Raw genomic sequence first — 22,108 nt, 5'->3', positions numbered from 1 at the left:
AAACAGGGAGGGACTACCTGGTACTTTTTCAATAAGAAACGCTCATTTATTGTTTTCCATTGCAAAAAGTTACAAAATGTTTTCTGTTGCGAGCCCTAATGAACACTACCCTGGTTACTAAATACATCTCCCAGTCTATTCCTCACCCAACATTATGTTCCTTTAGTTTTAGCAAGACGTTACAGGATGTATGTAATATAATAATAGTATTTGGTCATTTAGCAGACGTTTTTATCCGAAGTGACTTACAGTTCGTAGTCTCACATGTAGTTGTCACATGTAGCATCTATGCACGCACACACCCACATGCGCACCAAAGGAGGTCGGTGGCATCTTAATTGGGGAGGACGGGCTCATGGTAATATCTGGAGTGGAATAAGTGCAATGGTATCAAATATATTAAACACATGGTTTCCATGTATTTGATGCCATTCCATTTACTCCGTTACAGCTATTATGAGCTGTCCTCCCCTCAGCAACCTCCACTGACATGCGCATGCACACATTGAAGTTTGATATCAGCAAGTGAAAGTTGGGAGAGAGAAGGGAGCAAGTTTTCAGAATGGAACCAGGTGGTAATATAGAACATATTCACTACCACTGCTACTGCCATTTAAGATTGCCTGTTTCTTCCACCACAACTGCTAATCATTTTACTGCTATCATTATTACTACCGTTAGATTTGGTGATTGTAAGAAGTGCAGTACAACTGGTCTTAATGAATGCAGCAATGTACAGTATACTTGTAGTGATTATGTATTGTGAATAAATACCATTGTAGCCCCAGTCAAAATCCAGCAAGCATGGGTCTTGTTCATTAGGGCACAATGTAGCAAAACGTTATTGCAACGGATATTGTTTTTCAAACTAAAATGTGCATTTCTTATTGGACAAAGTCAGTTAGTACTTACTCGTTTTCAAGACATTTTCTCCATACTGGACCCGACCCTGTGTTCAAACAATTTGTTTTCTTTCTAAAAAACTTTTGAGCGTTTTGATTGGGCCTGGTTGATGTGCCAGATGGGCAGGGTTGGTTCTGTTGCGCAAGGCAAGCTCAATCAAGCACCGCTGTGGTATTTGAAAGAAAATTGATACTATTTAAACCCAGGGTCATGTTCATTTGGCACCAAATGGAAGAAAATGGACTGAAACGGGGAGGGAATACCTGACTACCAGAAACGCTCATTTTCGTTTTCTATTGCAAAACGTTTTGCTTCCCAACTCCAGTCCTCGATTACCCCCAACCATACATATTTTTATTGTAGCCCCAAACAAGCACACCTGATTCAACCTATCAACTAATCATCAAGCCCTCAAGTTGAATCAGGTATGTTTGTCTAGGGCTAAAACAAAAATGTATACCGTTGGGGGTACTCGAGGACCGGCGTTGGGAAACACTGCACTGATGAATACGAACCAGGTGGTATCCAGGGTCCATATCAGGCAGTGCAAAATGCTTTTTCTGCTGTCAGAGTTTGCCCTCTAAAGGTCAGCCAACTCCATCACTGCAACAACTCCGGCTCCCTCCAAGTGACACATTCTTTCTTTCCTCACTCTATTCTTTGAGCTGTTATATTCAGAAGTCTTTTGTCGAGTTTAGTTTCTCTCCCTGCGTTCTGTGTTTTGGGGAGAGGGGGGCTATTTGAATGGCTGGAGCCCAGGCTTGTCTGAATGGGAGCTTCTGCCCGTTGTGTTGATAGCACAAAGAGATGCTTTTGTTTTGCCCCACGAAAACAATTTGGCTTTTCACAGAAAGCCAGAGCCCACAGTTAGCGACCTCGCACTGCTACCCTCGGAGGGCTGTGACACCCCCACTCCAACCCCCACCCTCTGTCAGTCATGGCCTAGTACACATAGGTGTGTGTGGGGGGGTAGGTAATGTTTATTCCTCAAATCTCTTTTCAATGCTGCAAGTCATGGAACTTTTTATAAAAACTCACCAGTAGAATCATTAGAGTTTTTAAAGCTGCATGAGAAGTAGCAGTAACAGTAGTAGTAGTAGTAGTAGTAGTAGTGTTGACCTCACCTGACCAATAGAATTGTCCTGGTGCCTTTGTTGAAGGTGGCTTCAACTATGGTGGATGCATAACCAGGCCAGCGCAGTAGTACAAAAACGAAATTTGTCAGGCCACAGATGTGGAGTATGTGTCAGTTGTGTGAGACTTGAGTCCTAGTAGGGTTGTCTAAGTATATTCTCACTCTTTGTTTTCAGGTGAGTACCTGAGCAGGCATGGGAAATGCCACCTGTGTTATGCCACCTGCTATAAGTGCATAGGTCCTGAGAAGGAGGACTGCATAAGCTGCCCATCCAGCAGGTAAGACAGACACACAAGTGTATTAGAATGGGTCGTATTCATTAGTGTACATTGTCACAAAATTGCAACTGAAACCGAAAACAAGGGTCTTGTATTGGACAAGTTTATATAGTCCCTCTCCGTTTTCAGTTTTCTTCCTTTAGGTGCCTAATGAATACGACCCTGGAGCACCTTTTGATCCACTGAATGTCAGTGAGATGAGATTTATCATCACAATGTTATTTGATTAAACTTTGTTTTGGATGTTCAGCCATCTCTCGTGGACAGATTCGCGTGTAAATGGGAAGTGACAACTTTCACGATAATTTTAATTCTGGGTAACCGAGATTAAGCCATGACAAAACTAAATGAAATGAACATATTCATGAATAATGATCATGCCTTGCAGATACAAGAAACAAAATACTTTCCATGTCAATAGTATTGGAATTCTATATAAGGTAACGATTTACGTTAACTGTATATTTTAAAAATCTAATTTTATTCATCACATGCTTCATAAACAACAGGTGTGGCCATTCAATACAATACTAATCATTAAAACAAAAGCAGTTTAGGTCAAAAGAGATTAGACTAATAAAGGAAATAGAGGAAATAACAGCACAGGAAGATGGTAATGGAAACTGTACTATAGAGGCACAAAATAGGTTAGAGGAAAACCAAAAAGAATTGGGGTACTTATTCAAGAATGATCAAGTGTAATGTATTACAAAAATAAAGCTAATTGGATGAAAAATTTTGAAAAATGCACAACATTTTTCTTGAATCTTCAACATAGAAATGCTACCGAAAAGAATTTACAGAAACTCATTACAAATGGAGTCATCCATGATTCACCAAATTATATTTGGTGAAGAGGAAGCAAAAATATTTTAAGCATATGTTTTATTTTCAGTCTCCTCCATTTCCACTGAATTATGTTAACTTCCTAATAATAATTATTACTTCCTAATAATAATGTAAAATTAGCACATTTACAGAAAGACCTGTGTGAAGACCAACTTACAGAAGAGGAACTTTTTGAGGCAATTAAATATTTTCAGTGTGGAAAAACACCAGTGCTTGATGGTATACCAGTAGAGGTATATCAGACCTTTTTTTATGTACTCAAATATCCATTATTAGCATGTTTTAATTACTCCTATAAAAATGGTAGAATTTCAGGTACTCAACAAGAAGGTCTGATTTCATTACTACTAAAACAGGACCCAGGTGGTAAGTATAACTCCTAAGTGCGCAGTGGTCTAAGGCACTGCATCGCAGTGCTAACTGTGCCACTAGAGATCCTGGTTCGTATCCAGGCTCTGTCGCAGCTGGCCGCGACCGGGAGACTCATGGGCGGCGCACAATTGGCCCAGCGTCGTCCAGGGTAGGGGAGGGAATGGCCGGCAGGGATGTAGCTCAGTTGATAGAGCATGGCGTTTGCAACGCCAGGGTTGTGGGTTCGATTCCCACGGGGGGCCAGTATAAATAGATATGTATTCACTAACTGTGAGTCGCTCTGGATAAGAGCGTCTGCTAAATGACTAAAATGTAAATGTAAATGTATAAAGATCCAGTCCATTTAAAAAACTAGAGGCCTCTTACACACTGCGAAAATCCTGGCGAAATGCATAGCACATAGAATTAAAAAGGTTTTACCAGATATTGTTCATCCTGATCAGACAGGTTTTTTACATGGACGATATATTGGAGATAATATACGACAATTACTTGAAACAATTTAACACTATGAAACATCAAAGATACCAGGTCTGGTCTTCATAGCAGATTTTGAAAAGGTGTTTGATAAAGTATGACTAGAATTTATATATAAATGCCTGTATTACTTTAATATCGGTGCATCTCTTATACAATGGGTTAAAGTTATGTACAGCAACCCGAGATGTAAAATAGTAAATAATGGTTACTTCTCAGAAAGTATTGAGCTTTTAAGAGGAGTAAAACAAGGCTGTCCGTTGTCTCCATATCTATTAATTATGGTAATTGAAAGGCTATCTATTAAAATTATGTCCAACAAGAACATCAAGGGGTTAGAAATCCAGGGGATAAAAACAAAAGTGTCAATGTATGACGATGACTCAAGTTTTTTTCTTAAGTCCACAATCTGGATCCCTGCACAGTCTCATTGAAGATCTTGATCACTTTTCTAGCCTCTCTGGACTAAAACCTAATTATGACAAGTGTACCATATTACGTATTGGATCGTTAAAAGACAGTGTTTACACTACCTTGTAGTTTACCAATAACATGGGCAGATGGTGAAGTAGACATACTTGGTATTCACATCTCAAAAAATATAAATGAACTTACCACAATCAATTTCAATAGAAAGATACGATTCTGCAACCATGGAGAGGTAAATACTTGTCTATTTATGGACAAATCACATTGATTTAACTATATGGTCCTATCACAGTTTACTTACTCACTAATATATATATACAGTGGGGAGAACAAGTATTTGATACACTGCCGATTTTGCAGGTTTTCCTACTTACAAAGCATGTAGAGGTCTGTAATTTTTATCATAGGTACACTTCAACTGTGAGAGACGGAATCTAAAACAAAAATCCAGAAAATCACATTGTATGATTTTTAAGTAATTAATTTGCATTTTATTGCATGACATAAGTATTTGATACATCAGAAAAACAGAACTTAATATTTGGTACAGAAACCTTTGTTTGCAATTACAGAGATCATACGTTTCCTGTAGGTCTTGACCAGGTTTGCACACACTGCAGCAGGGATTTTGGCCCACTCCTCCATACAGACCTTCTCCAGATCCTTCAGGTTTCGGGGCTGTCGCTGGGCAATACGGACTTTCAGCTCCCTCCAAATATTTTCTATTGGGTTCAGGTCTGGAGACTGGCTAGGCCACTCCAGGACCTTGAGATGCTTCTTACGGAGCCACTCCTTAGTTGCCCTGGCTGTATGTTTCGGGTTGTTGTCATGCTGGAAGACCCAGCCACGACCCATCTTCAATGCTCTTACTGAGGGAAGGAGGTTGTTGGACAAGATCTTGCGATACATGGCCCCGTCCATCCTCCCCTCAATACGGTGCAGTCGTCCTGTCCCCTTTGCAGAAAAGCATCCCCAAAGAATGATGTTTCCACCTCCATGCTTCACGGTTGGGATGGTGTTCTTGGGGTTGTACTCATCCTTCTTCTTCCTCCAAACACGGCGAGTGGAGTTTAGACCAAAAAGCTCTATTTTTGTCTCATCAGACCACATGACCTTCTCCCATTCCTCCTCTGGATCATCCAGATGGTCATTGGCAAACTTCAGACGGGCCTGGACATGCGCTGGCTTGAGCAGGGGGACCTTGCGTGCGCTGCAGGATTTTAATCCATGACGGCGTAGTGTGTTACTAATGGTTTTCTTTGAGACTGTGGTCCCAGCTCTTTTCAGGTCATTGACCAGGTCCTGCCGTGTAGTTCTGGGCTGATCCCTCACCTTCCTCATGATCATTGATGCCCCACGAGGTGAGATCTTGCATGGAGCCCCAGACCGAGGGTGATTAACCGTCATCTTGAACTTCTTCCATTTTCTAATAATTGCGCCAACAGTTGTTGCCTTCTCACCAAGCTGCTTGCCTATTGTCCTGTAGCCCATCCCAGCCTTGTGCAGGTCTACAATTTTATTCCTGATGTCCTTACACAGCTCTCTGGTCTTGGCCATTGTGGAGAGGTTGGAGTCTGTGTGATTGAGTGTGTGGACAGGTGTCTTTTATACAGGTAACGAGTTCAAACAGGTGCAGTTAATACAGATAATGAGTGGAGAACAGGAGGGCTTCTTAAAGAAAAACTAACAGGTCTGTGAGAGCCGGAATTCTTACTGGTTGGTAGGTGATCAAATACTTATGTCATGCAATAAAATGCAAATTAATTACTTAAAAATCATACAATGTGATTTTCTGGATTTTTGTTTTAGATTCCGTCTCTCACAGTTGAAGTGTACCTATGATAAAAATTACAGACCTCTACATGCTTTGTAAGTAGGAAAACCTGCAAAATCGGCAGTGTATCAAATACTTGTTCTCCCCACTGTATATAATGAATATGAGTTTGGGGGGCTAAAATTATTAAATATTAAAGCTTTAAACCTCTCACTAAAAGCTTCACTCATACATAAGTTATACTTAAACCCAAAATAGTTATCCAGTAGATTAAGAAAGGCTCATCCTTTGTTCAAAAATTGCTTTTTTGCCTTTATACAGATTACAACTTCTCATTTCCGAATAATTGAAAATGAAATTTTGTTTAAAGTATCGCCTTTTCTTAAACAAGCCATACAAAGCTGGTTACAATTTCAGTTTTATCCTCCAGAAAAGATAGAACAAATATTACAACAAATGTTATGGTTAAACTCAAATATACTGATGAATAAAAAAGCATTCTTTATGGATAAAAAAATGGGTATTATATTTATTAATAATATAATGAATAGAAACAGAGTTATGTCTCACATATGCAGCTATCGAAAATATATGTGAATGTCTGCTCAATCCAAACTTACAACCAACTGATTGCAGCATTACCACAAAAATGGAGGAGGCAAGTGGAAAAGGGAGAAGGTAGGGAACTTGTTTGCCTGCCATATATTAAAGATACAAATTGGCTGAAAGGAATTGGCATAAATAGAACAATATACCAGTTTCATTTGAGGACAAAAATGTTGACAGCTGCACCATACAGGTTGCAAAATAAATGGGAAGAGATTTTCGATGTACCGATTCCATGGCACATGGTTTATGAACTGGTACAAAAAAAACACTTGATTCAACACTTCGAGTTTTTCAATTTAAATTATTATATACAATTCTTGCCACCAACAGATTGCTATATATATGGGGCATACAACAATGTCAGCTCTGTAGATTTTGCTGCGAAGAGACAGAATCACTAGATCATTTATTCTGGTATTGCCCCTATGTAGCTTGTTTCTGGTCACAGGTCCAGGAATGGTTAAAAAATCACAACATTCACTTAAAATTAACCTTACAAATAGCAGTGTTGGGCAATTTGGAAAGCCATAGTCAGTCAATAAATAATATAATAATATTTGTAGGAAAGGTTTTCATCTTTAGCTCACAATCTGTGGATGCTATACGATTAGAAAGGTTAAAGAATTATGTAAAACATCACAGCACAATTGAAAAATATATGGCACATGGAAACCAAACGAGGGTGGTCTATGGTGATAGGTGGGATGGGCTGAGAGTGGCTTAGGGGTGGGATTAAAGAGCTTATGTTTGGTAATGTATTATTGTTATGTGACTGCTTTATATAAAAGTACCATGTATGTAAAATGTGTATGTAAAATCTATATATAAAATGTATGTATATGTAGCAGAAAAGCTGTAAAAAAAAACAAAAAATGTATTTGTCCTCCGAAGAGGTGGGTTAATAATAATAAAAAATAATAACAAAAGTCTTAACAAATATTCAAATAAATCCATTTACAAAAAAACTAGATAAAAAAAAAATACAGGTGTGGACTAACAGTGAAAATGCTTAGTTACGGGCACTAAGAGAAAGAAAATGGATGAATAATAAGAAAAGTAAAACACGTAATAATACAAGTAATAAGAGATACACAATGAGTAACGATAACTATTATGCAGTATACATTACACATCTAAGCTCATCATAAACGTTATAGCTACATGGAGTGTTATTAAAACGCTTATTATGAATGTATGAAGAGATTGGATCACAGGTGTTAGAAAGCTAACTGGACTTGTTTAATGTATAACCTGTGTTGACCTTATGCCATCGCCTTATCAAGCCCAACTAACTCCTCCACTCTGCTTCTCCTTCAATCAGAACACTACCAGTATTTATGGAACACCTTCATACTATGTATTACAATGAATACATTCATTAACCGTTTGTAATGCTATATGTTGCAATAATGTCCTAGTTGCGATGTTCTTATAGATGTGTAATGTGTGTATAGTGTACATTAATAATACACTAAATGTTAATTGTTAACATGTATTATGTTATATACTTATATTATAATTGTATATTATAAAGTCATGAAAACCAGTGCATAAGGTATGTGATGTGTGTTCTAAACCATAATCCCCCAGGTATTTTGAGGATGGGCAGTGTGTGATCCGGTGCCAGGGGGGGCGCTATGCCATGGAGAGACAGTGCCACCTGTGCCACCACACCTGCCAGGAGTGTGATGATGGAGGGCCTGACAACTGCACAAGCTGTGACAAAGGTACAATCATCAGTTAGTAGTCATAATAAAGCTCCCACAACATCAATGGGGAACATGATAACGATAGTAATAGCTTTGTTTTTACAGTGTGTGACAGAAAGTATTATCTCTGTCAACACTGTAATATTGACTCTAGCCACACAAAGGGCTTACTGAAAGACACACATGCCAGACTGCATAGAGAGCAGATGAACACCAGATTTCTATGCAGCTGGCACACTATCAATACGTGCACACAGACACACTCAATTAGTTAGAAATGTGGTTCCGTTTAAAACTAGTCTGTCTGGAATTTGAGGAGACAAAACAATAACTCCACGGCCCTGTGTCTATTTCATGTGCTTTCCAAAGCTGTTCTCTTATAATCATAGTACCTCAGAAGAGGGGTTCGGGGGTAGCCCCCCTTCCAGCATTGGGGTGGAATGAATGTATATGAATGCTGTAAGTATAGAAACGGTTTATTCACTTGGAAATATATATCCAACTAGTCAGTGACAACTGTGTGGAGTTTGTAACAGCAACTATGTGAGTTTATTTGTTATTTATTTATTTTTATAATTTTTTTACCCACTTTTTCTCCCCAATTTTGATCTTGTCTCATCTCTGCAACTCCCCAACGGGCTCGGGAGGTGAAAGTCGAGGCATGTATCCTCCGAAACATGACCCGCCAAACCGTGCTTCTTAACACCCGCCCGTTTAACCCGGAAGCCAGCCGCACCAATGTGCTGGAGGAAACACTGTTCAACTGACGACCGAGGTCAGCCTGCATGCGCCCGGCCCGCCAAAAGGAGTCGCTAGAGCGTGATGAGCCAAGTAAAGCCCCCCGGCCTAACCCTCCCCTAACCCGATGACGCTGGGCCAATTGTGCGCCGCCCTATGGGACTCCCGATCATGGCCGGTGATGCAGTGCCTTAGACCGCTGCGCCACTCGGGAGGCCTATGTGAGTTTATTACAGTATTATAGACACTATGTCCAGGGATTTCCTATGATCTATGTAGAAGAACCCCTTACCTTATAATGACTGTTGTGTAGCTTGTGAGCATCATAGAGGAAAACATGTTACATGTGCGTGTTCATGAGAGTCCCAGCTTTAATAGATTGCTTTTAATAGTTTGTAGCTCAAACCATTCGGACTCTACAGATGTTTTTGTAAAAAGACTGGGCCCGGGCTCCTTCAGGATTCGCCCTTGTCTCCCAAACACTGCTCTAATTCAGCCACCGTTAATCACACACAGACTAATGGCTGGTATCTATGGATGCAGAAGAAATAGACAAATCCAATGGTACAACCCAGGAGTCTGTAGCTCACACAATTTTTAAAAGGGGTTAGAAGTCAAACGCGCCGGTGTTACGAAAGACTCATACATACAGTATACAGGTTTTAAAGAGGTGCGGGGGGCTGCCACACTAGGCGCCCGGAGAGCTGTTGTAGGATATACGGCTATGAAGCTGTGTTTTTCCTGTCTGAATCGTTTGAAGATAAAGGAAATGTCAAAGTTCAATGCCGCAACATTACGACCTTAGTAGGTCTTTGTATGTCTGTCTGACTCACTGTCTGTCTGTGTGTTTGTACTGGTGTTTTTGCCAATGAAACTGACTGTGTCTGTCTCTCCTCCTGGCCTAGACAAGTTCCAAACAGACAGGTACCTCTATAGAGGGGAGTGTCGTGACGTGTGTCCAGAGGGCTTCTTCCATTCCTGGAAGAGGCGGTGTGAGGCGTGCCCCGTCAACTGCACTGTGTGCACCGGCTTCGACCGCTGCCTCCACTGCAGCCCCTCCCACTACCTCCGAGACGGACTGTGTGTCCCGCTGGAGTGTGGCGAAGGTGAGACACCCCACCAAGCATACACCACTTGTTCTCCGCTCTCTCGCTCTCTCCCCCTCCTCACTTTTCATCTCCTTTTGCCCTCTGTGCTCTACCACTACAGTTTTTTATTTTCTTTAAAAGAATAGAATGTTTGAGAGGGAGACATGATTGAAAACCACAGAAACTGCTAAAACAAGAGAAAGGGAGAGGGGGAGGAAGGATGAAAGGAAAGTCTTATCATATATGGCAGACATGTCCAAACTGATCCCCTGCACGGGCCCTGCAGCCTGCCACAGCTCACGCCCCAGAACACCTTGCATTTAACACCTTCCCCTCAGTGCTGCTGTAAAGCCGCCACACCCCGATCTCACCTCCGTCTCCCATCCAGCGATGGTTATAGATAGCATTGGTATGAATGTAACTATGCGGCTGATAGTCCAATGAGTGTGTATGACTCCAATATCCACACTAGCATACTACTAAGTTTAAAGCAATGTATTGAGTGACTGCGGTGGTGCCAGTGTTGATAGATCCATAAGTCTTTGATGTGTGTGATGTATGTATGATGTACTTTTCCTACAGGTGAGGTGGAGGACCCAGAGTATGAGGATTGCCTGCCCTGTGAGGAGGGCTGTAAGAAATGTCTGCAGAGTAAGTATACAGCCGTCACGAAAGTCCAAGAAAATCTACCTTAGAACCCCACTACAGACTCCACTATACTGCCTCACATCCCCCCCCCCCAACACCTTAGACTAATATTTAGAAGTTTTACAATAATACTGATCATCTTAGATCCTTTCAGACCGCCAAAACCTTCCTATGGGGAACCTGGAGTTCATTTTCGTTTCCTGCACCCTAACTGAACACCAGGTCTGCATCTTCTGCCATTTCGGGCAAAGACCATCAGCATTATTCTGTTTTATTCAGTCAAAACTCAAACAGGCCCAAGCAAGATGTTATTAATCGTGGGCGGAATGTCTTTCCTCACCATCCCCCCTGCCCGCCTCCCCACTTTTGGTAATTATAATCCTCTGAATTAAAAGACAAGCAACAGATGAAGACTTTGAGATTATTGTTCCGGCGACGCGATGCCACCGGCTAAAATGTTGGAGATGAAGTGAGCAATCAGTGTGGCGATAAAAACCAAGTGCGTGTAGACCCCTTCAAAGACCCCTTACAGCCTGACTGAGCATGATAAGAGATAGCAGCACTTTTCACATGCAGGTTCTGATTATGTGCATTTCTCAACTGGAACTGAAACTTTTCCAAACTGTAAGGATGCTGAGAGTAGGAGGGGCAGTGAAAGAGCCCCCCTCTCGCTCTCTCTCTGCCTCTTTATCTCTCTTACTCTCTGTCGCTCTCTCTCTCTGTACTTAAATCTCCACACAATTTATCTCCCTGATGTCTGCCACTAACTCCTTCCCTCAGGCCACAGTTGTCTTCATGACAACTCCATACACCTCGTATAGCAGAGCGCACAGTACTGTAGTCTATTTCTGATCCCCAGCCCGTTCTGTAAGGGGCGAAGCCGGTGCACACAGTGCAGTTGACGGGGCACGCCTCACACCGCCTCTTCCAGGAATGGAAGAAGCCCTCTGGACACGCGTCACGACACTCCCCTCTATAGCACCTGAACTGGGAGTCACATAATGGCGTCCTCTGTAGCTCAGCTGGTAGAGCACGGCGCTTGTAACGCCAAGGTAGTGGGTTCGATCCCCGGGACCACCCATACACAAAAAAATGTATGCACGCATGACTGTAAGTCGCTTTGGATAAAAGCGTCTGCTAAATGGCATATTATATTATATTATATTATGGGTCTCTTGTAAACTTCATCTCCCTTGTTCCGCAGGGGGATTGCGTAACCCCACAGAGACTTTGATTATGTAGCTTGTGTGTGTGTGTGACTTTTACTGAATGTGCCATATGACGTGTGTGTGTAATGTTTTGAAAAGCTGTGGAAGTTTTGATCTTGGCATGCTCCATTAATATTTATGTGAGGCGTTTTTTTTCCCTGATGTTCAATAGACAGGGCCCGAAGGCCTGATTTCCGGCTTTGCTCTCCTGTCTTCCTATAGCTCCCTTTCTCTCTCTCTCTCCCCCCTCCTCTATCTCTTAGTAATTGCTCTCGCAGGTAGAGGCTTGTCCCCACAGTAGTGTCGTCTAATGCAGTGTTGACTTGTGGGTGCTGGGAGGCCTGGGCTGGGCTAGCCGTGTAGCTGCGTAATGCTGCGCTGGGGGAGAGTCTCCCAGGAATGCCCCATGGGGCACAGCTGAAGAATGAGCTTTTGTTGCTCCTGTCTTTCCTCCCGGGATGTTTTGGCTGCTGAGACCTGAGGGGATGACAGGGATAGGCGTTTCCTGGGCAACTCTGATGGTTGGGAGGGGAATTAGGTTGGAGGGTTTTGGTTAGTGGTTATCATTAAAAGTCTTGGTTAGTGTTAGTAAATATGAGTGTATTCACTGTTCTTATATGCCCCCACCTAGTCACTTACCTTTTAATTGCAGTCCTGAGACAGATGAACTCACTAAGTTAGGGAACACTGTTTGGGTCTTTGCATGTCAAACAAGATATAAGCTTAAGGGTGGGTGGGGCCCACGGCAGCACCCGCTGCTCGTTGAGAGGGGGTGGGGACCACGGCAGCACCCGCTGCTCGTTGAGAAGAGTAAGAACAATACGTGCTTTCACGTCAGTCTCCAAAAGTCTCAATTAACACCAGAAAAAGTCGCTAGATTTGTCACTAGTCGCTTTTTTGAAAATGTGTCGCTAGAGGGGTCTGAAACCTCGCTAAATATAGCGAGAAAGTCGCAAAGTTTGCAACACTGCAGCTAGCTTCAGTGAGGCTTGACCGGACCGGGTTATGTGTTGTGGGGGTAGCCACAATAAGGATTAGCCACAATAGTGGAATTTTCGGTTTGCCTTCAAAATAAAAGTCCCTCTTTAAAAGTGACGCAAATGGACTATTGGCGTAATCATGCCATATTTAGACTAGATAATGTTAAACAAGGTTGGAATGTGGAGCAATGAAATGGTGTATCAGTCTACTCGGTGACACCCACAGAACACAACCGTGAAGAGTTTATGCAAATATGAGCATCGTAGCTCTTATTGCAGGCCTTTGGCTGTGGGAAATCACCTCCCCAGTCATACTCCCATTGTGCATATTTTTTTGACATTCAAATTGCACTGTACAGCTTTACCTACGGATTTGGGATCAATGAAATGGGGTATCAGTCTACTCAGTACCCAAGTGCTTTTTTCCCCAAAGTCCTCAGAATTATCAGACTCCAAAACATCCACGTTGTATTGTTTTTCCTCTGGAATAGTGTTCAATACACATAATAGGGTTGACTGGTACAATAAATGTGGCTAATTTCACAGTGGTTTCAGAGTCCCGCAGTAAGAGCTACTACGCTAATGTTCTGTGTGTGTCACTGAGTAGACTGATACACCATGTCATTGATCCACAATCCATAGCTAAGGCTGTACAGTGAAATAAGTATGCCTCCAATACAATTCTAAAGTCTAATACATCCACAGTGTGATTTAAACAGATTTCTGTCAAATAAAATTGTTTTTGTATTTTGTTGAATTTATATAACAACATTCCAAACTCGTTTAGAATGATCTATTCCATTATGGCACTATTTGTATTATTTTGGATCACTTTCAATTAGATACTTTTATTTTGAAGGCGAACCGCAAATTTCACATAGGTGGGTCTGACCATCATTAATCAAATAAGAACTGTTTTATAAATTAGGGGTATTTTAGATTATGACACCTAGCTAGATAGTTAGCTAGCTAACTATAGCTACTGAAACCGATTATGTCGTTTTGCTATGTTTTTGGGGAAGAACATTGTTTGCATCCATCCATCAGCTAGCTAGCTTTTTTTATGACCAGGACTGTCCCCGAGCTTTGGGAAGTGTGTCTGCGCTCAAATGCGGCAGAGGCAGGTGCGGGAGACAACTTTACCAGCATCATAGCATACGTATCGGTGAATCTGTGTGACATATGGAATACGAGTGATAGTGTACTCTGTGTGTAATAACTACGTACAAAATTAATGAACGTGTTAAATTATTATGTGACGTGCGGTCATATTCAGGTGCTGATTGGTCAACAAGCTTATTTGACGTGTCAAATAGTGTTATTTGACGTGTATATTTTTTGACACGCAAAGACCCAAATGGCGTTCAATACTAAGTGGTCTCGGCTTTTATTGTGATATCTGTGGGCTGAGCTGGTTGTGATTTAGTTTGAACTTGGTGAACTCCGCATATGAAATGTGGAGAGAGTAGATTGGATTAGGCTGCATTGATATGTTCAAATGGATCCCATTCATCCCCACAGTGGGCAGATAGGTGTAAGAGTGGCGACTGCCTGGTCTGTTGTGATGCTAGGCTGCCATCTGCTGGCATGAAAAGGGAGCCTTTCAAATGAGAGCTGTTGGGTGCGTCTTAAGTCTAAAGTGGCGTCCTCTCCTCGTCTCCTTGCCTTCACATTCACTAATGTGAAAAACTGTATCTTATCCACCATATTGCCTTCACCTAATGTTTTTGGCTCAGTGCAGATTATGAAGAGAAGACTGATAGAGGAATCCATGACAGGATTGAGATGCACCAGTAACTGCCAGGGTGAGGAATGAGATGGACAATGAAACTGACTTTTGGATGAATGATTGACACCAATCCTTTTCTCTATACAGAAAACCCCAAGCAATGTGTCACCTGTGCAAAGGAGTACTACCAGTAAGTTAATTCTTGTTGAATCATCTTTCAGACAGATTCACTGCAGCCTGTAGAGATATTGTGCTGTGGCTCACCTCTCTCTCTTTGTGGAGGTTGGGGCCTGATTGCCACACGAGCTGCCCAGACAGGACCTACAGTGTTATTGATACCATGACATGTGCCAAGTGTGAGGACAGCCACTGTGCCAACTGTGATCAGTCCCAGTGCTACTGGTGTGAGGACGGCTTCTACGTCTCAGGTAGGACCCTTCATTCAGTTGATATTTCAACTCTGGGTTGTGCCAGTGAGTCAGTTGGTAAAACACACACTTTATGTTGTTTGTTATTAAACAAGTGTGTGTGTCTCCAGACGGAGAGTGTGTGGCGCAGTGTAAGGAGGGGTTCTTTGTCGACGAGGCGAGTCAGGAATGCGAACCGTGTCATCCTATGTGTCGGATTTGCGGCGGGCCCAACTATGACGACTGTGACTCATGCGAGGATGACTTCACTCTGAAGGACGGAGAGTGTGTGGACGACCACTCCGCTTCCTGCCCTGACAAGCGTTTCCTCAACAGTAAGGCCTCATCTGACCTTCATACTTACTTAATTAACTAACATTTCATATAAGTTCAGGGGTCTGCAGCTGGCGGCCCGTGGGCCAAGGTTGTCCAGTGCTTCCTCGTTTCTCTTCTGTTCCAATATAGTCTGACTATTTGCTCAGGTCAGGGGGAATGTGAGCAGTGCCACTCCAGCTGTAAGACATGCACAGGCTCTGGGAAGGATCAGTGCAACACCTGTGACACAGGTAAGAGTTGAGTGCATGGTATTTAGTGTCTGAGCGCTGTGTTCTCCTCGATCCTCAGTAGGGGTTAGTTGCCTGAGTTTGCTTGTGTCATTTATCAGCTTTTTTTGTGCAATTTTTTGTCATTCTTAAGTCATCTTTACTGTAGTTTGATGGTGTGCTTAAATTGTGTACGTGAAGGTGAGGCGTGACACTCTCCGTTTAGAAAATACTAGACTTTATTGAAGAATAGTCCAAATGTGGCGTGACACCTGCATGCTTATCTGGCTCTGTAGAGCGCTTTCTGACGGCCCACCAGGCGTGTGTGGTGAAGTGCCCGTCTGGTACTTTCGGCAATGCCACGTCGGGCCACTGTGACGACTGCCTGCCAGGCTGTGTTCTGTGCCAGGATGCCCACCGGTGCCAGAGGTGCCGGACTGGACACACACACCTCTACCTGCAGGGCGACCAGTGTGTTCCCGAGTGCCAGAGGTCAGATCTACTCATTAATCTTTCCCAATTCTTCCATCCCTTACCCCTGAAACTGATCTGTGACTTTCACATATGCATACACACACAGTGCACTCTTACACACATGCTCCAACTAGAATGCTGTGGGTGTCTTGGTTTTCCCCCCAGTTGCAGTCAAGTTCAGTTCCGTAAAACTCCCTTCACCTCTCCCCACCTCTTCTCTATGCAGGGGTTACCCTAAGGGGGGCGAGTGCCAGCCCTGTGCCCCAGAGTGTGCCTCGTGCCAGGGGAACGCCACCCACTGCCTGAGCTGTGCGACCCAGTACTTGCTCCTGGAGCACTCTTGCAGAGGGCACTGTCCCAACGGGCACTACCGCAACGAGGGAGAGTGTCTACGCTGCCCACCCGACTGTCTAGAGTGTAGCCAGGATGGCCTGTGTAAGGGTAAGGCTGCTGCAGGAGCAGAGGTGGAGGGGTCAGGGTAAAAGGGTGTGCGGGGATGTCTGCCACTGTACGAAAATATCCACTTTCTTTCTAATCTCCTCCATTCAGCCATAAAAAATTATTACATTTTTACATTTTAGTCATTTAACAGACGCTTTTATCCAGAGCGACTTACAGTTAGTGAGTGCATACATTTTTTTCTTCATACTGGCGGCCATATTAAGTGTACACATAGGAGTCATTTTATATCTGTATTTAGCGCTCTCTCTCTCCCTGTGGCTCTGCACCAGAGTGTGAGGAGTACTACTTCCTACATAAGGACCAGTGTGTGGATGACTGTCCAGGGGGCTTCTTCCCGAGCGAGGAGCAGAAGGAGTGTGTGCGATGTCACACCGACTGCGCGTCGTGTGACGGGCCTGACTCGGACGACTGTGATGTGTGCAGGCACCCCGCGGCTGTGCGCTACAACGGGGAGTGCCTCTCCCAGTGTCCCTCGGACACTTACACACGACGTAGCCACCTCCGAGTGCCAGGGTACTGGAATTATACACACACAACTCATTTTACCATAATTGGATGGTCTCATGACCTATACCATATGAGACATTTATTTTGTGAAGCGATAGTGCTGTGTCTAACGGATAGGCTGTGTTTAACGGATGTGACGTCTGTCTCTCAGACTGCGACAGGTCGTGTCTCACCTGCTCAGGTCCCGAGCCCTCGTCCTGCCTCAGCTGTGGGCCCAACATGCGAAAGGACACCAGTGGCCACTGTGTCTTCTACAGCCAGTGCTCCCTGCGCTCCTACAAAGACGAGGAGGGCGACTGCCAGATCTGCCACCCCCTCTGCCACCGCTGCTCAGGGCCCACCAAGGAGCACTGTCTCAGCTGCAACCCGCAGACCTTCCTGCTCAGTGAGTCACCCGTCAGAACGGAGTTACAATGAACAAAAATGTGTGTTTCTTACTGGACCAAGTCCAAGTAGTCTCTCCCTGTATCAGTCTGTTTTCTTATGTTGGGTGCCTAATGAACACGACCCAGTTGGTCTGTGGTTAGATGATATGATGTGTGTTCTTCCTCTCACCGTGTTGGTTTTTCTGTGCTCGTCAGACAACACCTGTGTGAATGAGTGTCCGGTGGGTTTCTATGGTGATGGGGACGAGCGTGTGTGCGAGCGATGTCACTTCAGCTGCATGTCGTGTGTGGGACGCCACAGTGTCCAGTGTGCAGCGTGTAAACCCAGCCTGTTCAAACAGGGACGCAGCTGTGTAGAGACCTGTGGTGACAGGTAGGAGACGCGCACACACATCAGTGAAGTCTGAAGAGCCAATCATCACTTATAAGTTACAGACAAGTTCTAGCCTGGGTGCCAGTCTGTTTCTGCTTTTTTGTGGGAAAAGGAGTTGGCAGGAGAGCAGAAACAGGCATGTTCATCGTTTGTGATGAACCATTACAAGTTCTTTACTTCTCTCCCTTTCTGTAAGTCACTTCGGCAACACCACCACCGGGACGTGCGATCGGTGTGACCCGTCGTGTGGCAAGTGCAGCGGTAGGGGCAGCGGGGACTGCCTTAACTGCCGTGACGGGTACCTTTACCTGAAGCAGTCGGGCCAATGCCTCCAGACGTGCCCCACTAACTACTTCCCCGACACCAGAGCCAAAATCTGCCGCAAGTGCCACCCCACCTGCAAGACCTGCAAAGGTAAAGGCCAAATGAAACTCGCGCTCAACCTGCACTAGTGAAGAGACACAACCTTATATTCTATCTGTACAAGTAGCACAGATCAACTCACTCTACCTGCATCACTTGAATAGCAATGTCGACTGCTGCACTGGTTTGCATGGATATCACTGATATCTAGTAAAAGCTCAGACTTGAAAGTCACTAGGATGTAGCGATGGTAATATGAGCCGAGTACCATTGACTTTGTTGTGTAGGAAGGTCATTTGATCATCCACAAAAGGTGGTGAGCATGTTGAATTTGTGGCACAGAATTCCTGTTTTTCAGTAAATGTAGCATTACAAACGGTGCCCCATATTGAATGCTGTACTACTGACTTCTTAGTAAGTATGACAATGTTGAGTTCCTCCCTCTGTTCTCTGTTTGCAGATGAGGGAGCCCTGTTCTGTAAGTCGTGCTTCGAGGGCTTCAGGTTTTTTGGAGGGATATGTGACTCGCCCTGTCTCGTAGGACTTTACGCTGCTTCAGCCAAATGGGTAACTCACTCTACGGCCTCCCTCTCCAGTTCTGGGGCTGAAAATCATGAATTACCCCAATAACTGGGAAGATTCAGTGTCCCAGTCTGATCATCTGTGCATGTATGTGTGTTCCCAGGGCTCGGATCCACAGTGTGAGAATTGTGACCCGTCCTGTCTGGCCTGTAAGGGACCTGGTCAGTGGAATTGCACTGTGTGCCCCGCCAGCCAGCTCCTGGCTGACGACGGCCGCTGCCTGTCCTGCTGCGGCAACGAGACCCGACACGACGGCAGCCCCCTCCCCTGGGAGTGCTGTGACTGCCGGGCATCGAACAGTAAGCGAAGCCCCCCAGTCGGTTTATTTGACCATGGGAAAGCGAGCTACTGCATAAATACCACAATGCAGGTTTGATGGAATTGGACCCTAGGTCTAAGCCATGCTGTATTGTGGGGTTGTATATTGCATACAATTGTGCTTTTGGCAACAATATTTATATTGCAAGTTACAACATTGTATAAATATCAAAGCACTATACATTCTGTGATGACTATTCACTGACCCCAAACCTTGACCCTTAACCTCCCACTGTGTCGTCCCCAGTGGAGTGCGTCTTTGGGGTGAACTTTGTGTTCCGGGGCATCGAGGAGCTGCCAGAGGGGCATCCCAAGCTCTTCATTCTGGCCACCGTGCTCCTGGTGTCGGCCCTGGGTGCCGCTGTCTTCCTGTTCCTCCGCACGCGCTCCAAAGCCGGCGCCGGCTTACCTCAGACGAAGGCCAATGGCTACAAGAAGCTGGGCGCCAATGGGGACTGGGCTGGGTCAGGCTTAGACCCCGCTTCCTCCTTCGGCGACTACAGCGACCGCATCGTTGAGGATGACGGGGAGGAAGAGGATGACGATAATGAAGATATTGTGTATATGGGTCAGGATGGTACAGTGTATCGGAAGTTTAAGTATGGACTCCTGGAGGAAGACGAGGAGATTGAGATGGAGTATGACGACGAGAGCTATTCCTTCAGATGAAGAGGAATGTAAACACAACCAGAAACCCTCAGGCAGACCCACCACTTTGACACAATATTTATTACCTTCTGTGGTAGTGATGTATCCCAAGATGTTTACACACACACACCTCTAAAATGTTTACTGACCTCGATAATGAAGATCAAAATATTTGACACAGTAGTGGGGCTTAATATGAGGGTCTTTGAGGGAATTTCTTAAATAATGCATTGTGATTTTTGTCAGTCATTAAGTTTGCGTCTATGAATCACAGAATTTCCACATTTCTTTTAGACATGCAGGTTGGTTTGACATTTTAATTTGGACTTCTAAGGGTTAGTTTGTTATTTTATTTCACTATTGAAGTCCAAGCACTTTGTAATCAATATTGCGAGACAAATGAGACAGAGGCTGATCACATCACTGAGAGATTCACCCATGCACTGCTAAAGGGACTGGAAGATAGATGTGAAAATATTTTTATGTAACTTTTTTTATTATAGAATTGGAGCTCATAAAAATACTTTATCTCCCTGAGTTTTTGCATCCCATGCATGTGAAAGAGTAGTGTTGATTTTATAATAATCAGAAAGATCATTTTCTCTCTTTGTTAAGGTGAATCAATGTTTACTTGAATAAAGTTGGAGTTACTGTGAGAATGTTTTCTGGAATTCTGCTGAGTCATTGTCATGAATGATTAATGCACACACACACACAAAATGTACTTTGAAGTATTTCAGTTGGGCCACTTCAACATAACAGGGGCTGTGTCTGAAAACTTTACTAGCTGTTAAAACCTTGCTTCCTCCTTACTTGTTTCCTCAATTCTTCTCATAGGGCCCAATTCCGATTTAGGAAACTGCGCCTTTCTTAGGCACACCTTTCCTACGCACTTCTCAGTTGTTGGTATTCAGACTTACCTTGGGGGTGAGTATAACAGGCTTTGCAGGCTTGGTTCCGTTGCGTGTTGTGTAAATGTAATTAAACCACTGAAAACCCTCCCACTTGCTGGCCAACAGATTTTCCCGTGTTATTCAATAGGGTTTTCAGTACATTTGTCGTAAGCCATCCTTTAAATACGGTGTACCTTTAAATTAAAATGTTGTCCACTGACTAGAATACATCAATAACATGTTCAGAAAACAGGAATCAACAAAATAAACATGTTTTAACACCAACTGGTAGATTGAAAAATACTCTGATCTTGTAGATTATTTAGGCACATTTTTGGGTTAGGAAAGTATGTATGAATCATAAAAAACAGGTTTGGAGATCCTTTCTACACTAAATATATTGATGAATAAAAAATTATGTGGTTTGATTCATTCTGAAAATTGCCACGTTCGGTTCTTCAACCCATGGTAATGTTGGAAGATTAGTGTACATATAATTATAATAGGGAGAATAGTGTACAATAGTAGGCTATACCCTCGTCTATTGCCTGCACTAACCATGGAACTGTGATGACACAGCCAAGTATTGTGCAATGTGTCAGGTTCAAACTGTTACGGCTTGGTCTGCGCTCCGCTCCACAACATGTCATTTTTTAAATGTTATCAACTGTTACTAATGATCCTCAGCAACAACCATATACTTGCCTTGACCGCGTTTATAGCGGAAGCAAATGAAGGTAAACGAAACAATGTGATTAAATGGAATAATGTAGGCTATTCCATTGTTGTCCATTCATTTACTCCAATTAGGGGAGGGGTGGTAGGGTTAGGGGGAAATAAAATATATATTTAAAAAATGTAGGCTGTATACCAACTGAAGGGAACTTGCAGTAGTTTGGTAGTTGAATATGTTATTTGGCCTACTGACGGTCGATACTGATAGTGGCTAATGTTTAACATGATGGAACAGAGAAAGTCGGGTTAGCCTATAATTAAGACATTCGAGTGCCTATCCCTGCAAGTTAAAAGGCAGTACAATTTTAATTCTGCATAATGGCACAGCATATAAACTTTAATGTGGGAAAGTTGTTGATGTGCTTTAGTTTGTTGCCATATGACTGGTTTCACGTCTCCAGCGATTATAAGGTAAAATAGATCTAAAACAAGTGTCATTTATATTTACAATTCCCTTATCCAAACGGATTACTCATTTACCTAGCTCTTTTC

The 22,108-nt window shown here is 43.3% G+C and overlaps 2 protein-coding genes across 2 annotated transcripts in view; both read left to right on the top strand.

Annotated features, from left to right (window-relative positions):
• Nucleotides 1–18,018, top strand: part of pcsk5b (proprotein convertase subtilisin/kexin type 5b) — a 65,746-nt gene extending 47,728 nt beyond the window's left edge. The window contains exons 21-33 of the mRNA XM_041900497.2: nt 2,214–2,316; nt 8,417–8,553; nt 10,179–10,379; nt 10,944–11,012; nt 15,074–15,116; nt 15,209–15,354; nt 15,465–15,668; nt 15,816–15,899; nt 16,172–16,367; nt 16,576–16,790; nt 17,081–17,324; nt 17,470–17,703; nt 17,900–18,018. Of these exons, the coding sequence (XP_041756431.2) occupies nt 2,214–2,316; nt 8,417–8,553; nt 10,179–10,379; nt 10,944–11,012; nt 15,074–15,116; nt 15,209–15,354; nt 15,465–15,668; nt 15,816–15,899; nt 16,172–16,367; nt 16,576–16,790; nt 17,081–17,324; nt 17,470–17,703; nt 17,900–17,918 (1,895 nt within the window). The 3' untranslated portion in view covers nt 17,919–18,018. The remainder of the gene's footprint in view (nt 1–2,213; nt 2,317–8,416; nt 8,554–10,178; nt 10,380–10,943; nt 11,013–15,073; nt 15,117–15,208; nt 15,355–15,464; nt 15,669–15,815; nt 15,900–16,171; nt 16,368–16,575; nt 16,791–17,080; nt 17,325–17,469; nt 17,704–17,899) is intronic.
• Nucleotides 17,983–20,651, top strand: LOC123492761 (proprotein convertase subtilisin/kexin type 5-like). Its single transcript, XM_045225955.1, has 5 exons — nt 17,983–18,077; nt 18,235–18,491; nt 18,901–19,007; nt 19,126–19,321; nt 19,588–20,651. Exons 1-5 carry the CDS (start codon nt 17,983–17,985, stop codon nt 20,007–20,009), a joined length of 1,077 nt encoding a protein of 358 aa, XP_045081890.1. The 3' UTR covers nt 20,010–20,651.
• The last annotated feature ends 1,457 nt before the right edge of the window (nt 20,652–22,108 follow it).

Source organism: Coregonus clupeaformis, chromosome 16 (genome assembly GCF_020615455.1).
Source record: "Coregonus clupeaformis isolate EN_2021a chromosome 16, ASM2061545v1, whole genome shotgun sequence".
Classification (NCBI taxonomy): Eukaryota; Metazoa; Chordata; class Actinopteri; order Salmoniformes; family Salmonidae; genus Coregonus; species Coregonus clupeaformis.
The sequence above is the reverse complement of the archived record's forward strand: the minus strand, read 5'-3'. Positions and strand labels throughout refer to the sequence as shown.

Coding starts and splice junctions, on each gene's coding strand:
- LOC123492761 (XM_045225955.1), top strand. CDS start 17,983: ATGTCGTGTGTGGGACGCCACAGTGTCCAGTGTGCAGCGTGTAAACCC. Junction 18,492..18,900: donor CACCTGCAAGACCTGCAAAG/GTAAAGGCCAAA, acceptor CTCTGTTTGCAG/ATGAGGGAGCCCTGTTCTGT. Junction 19,008..19,125: donor ACGCTGCTTCAGCCAAATGG/GTAACTCACTCT, acceptor GTGTGTTCCCAG/GGCTCGGATCCACAGTGTGA.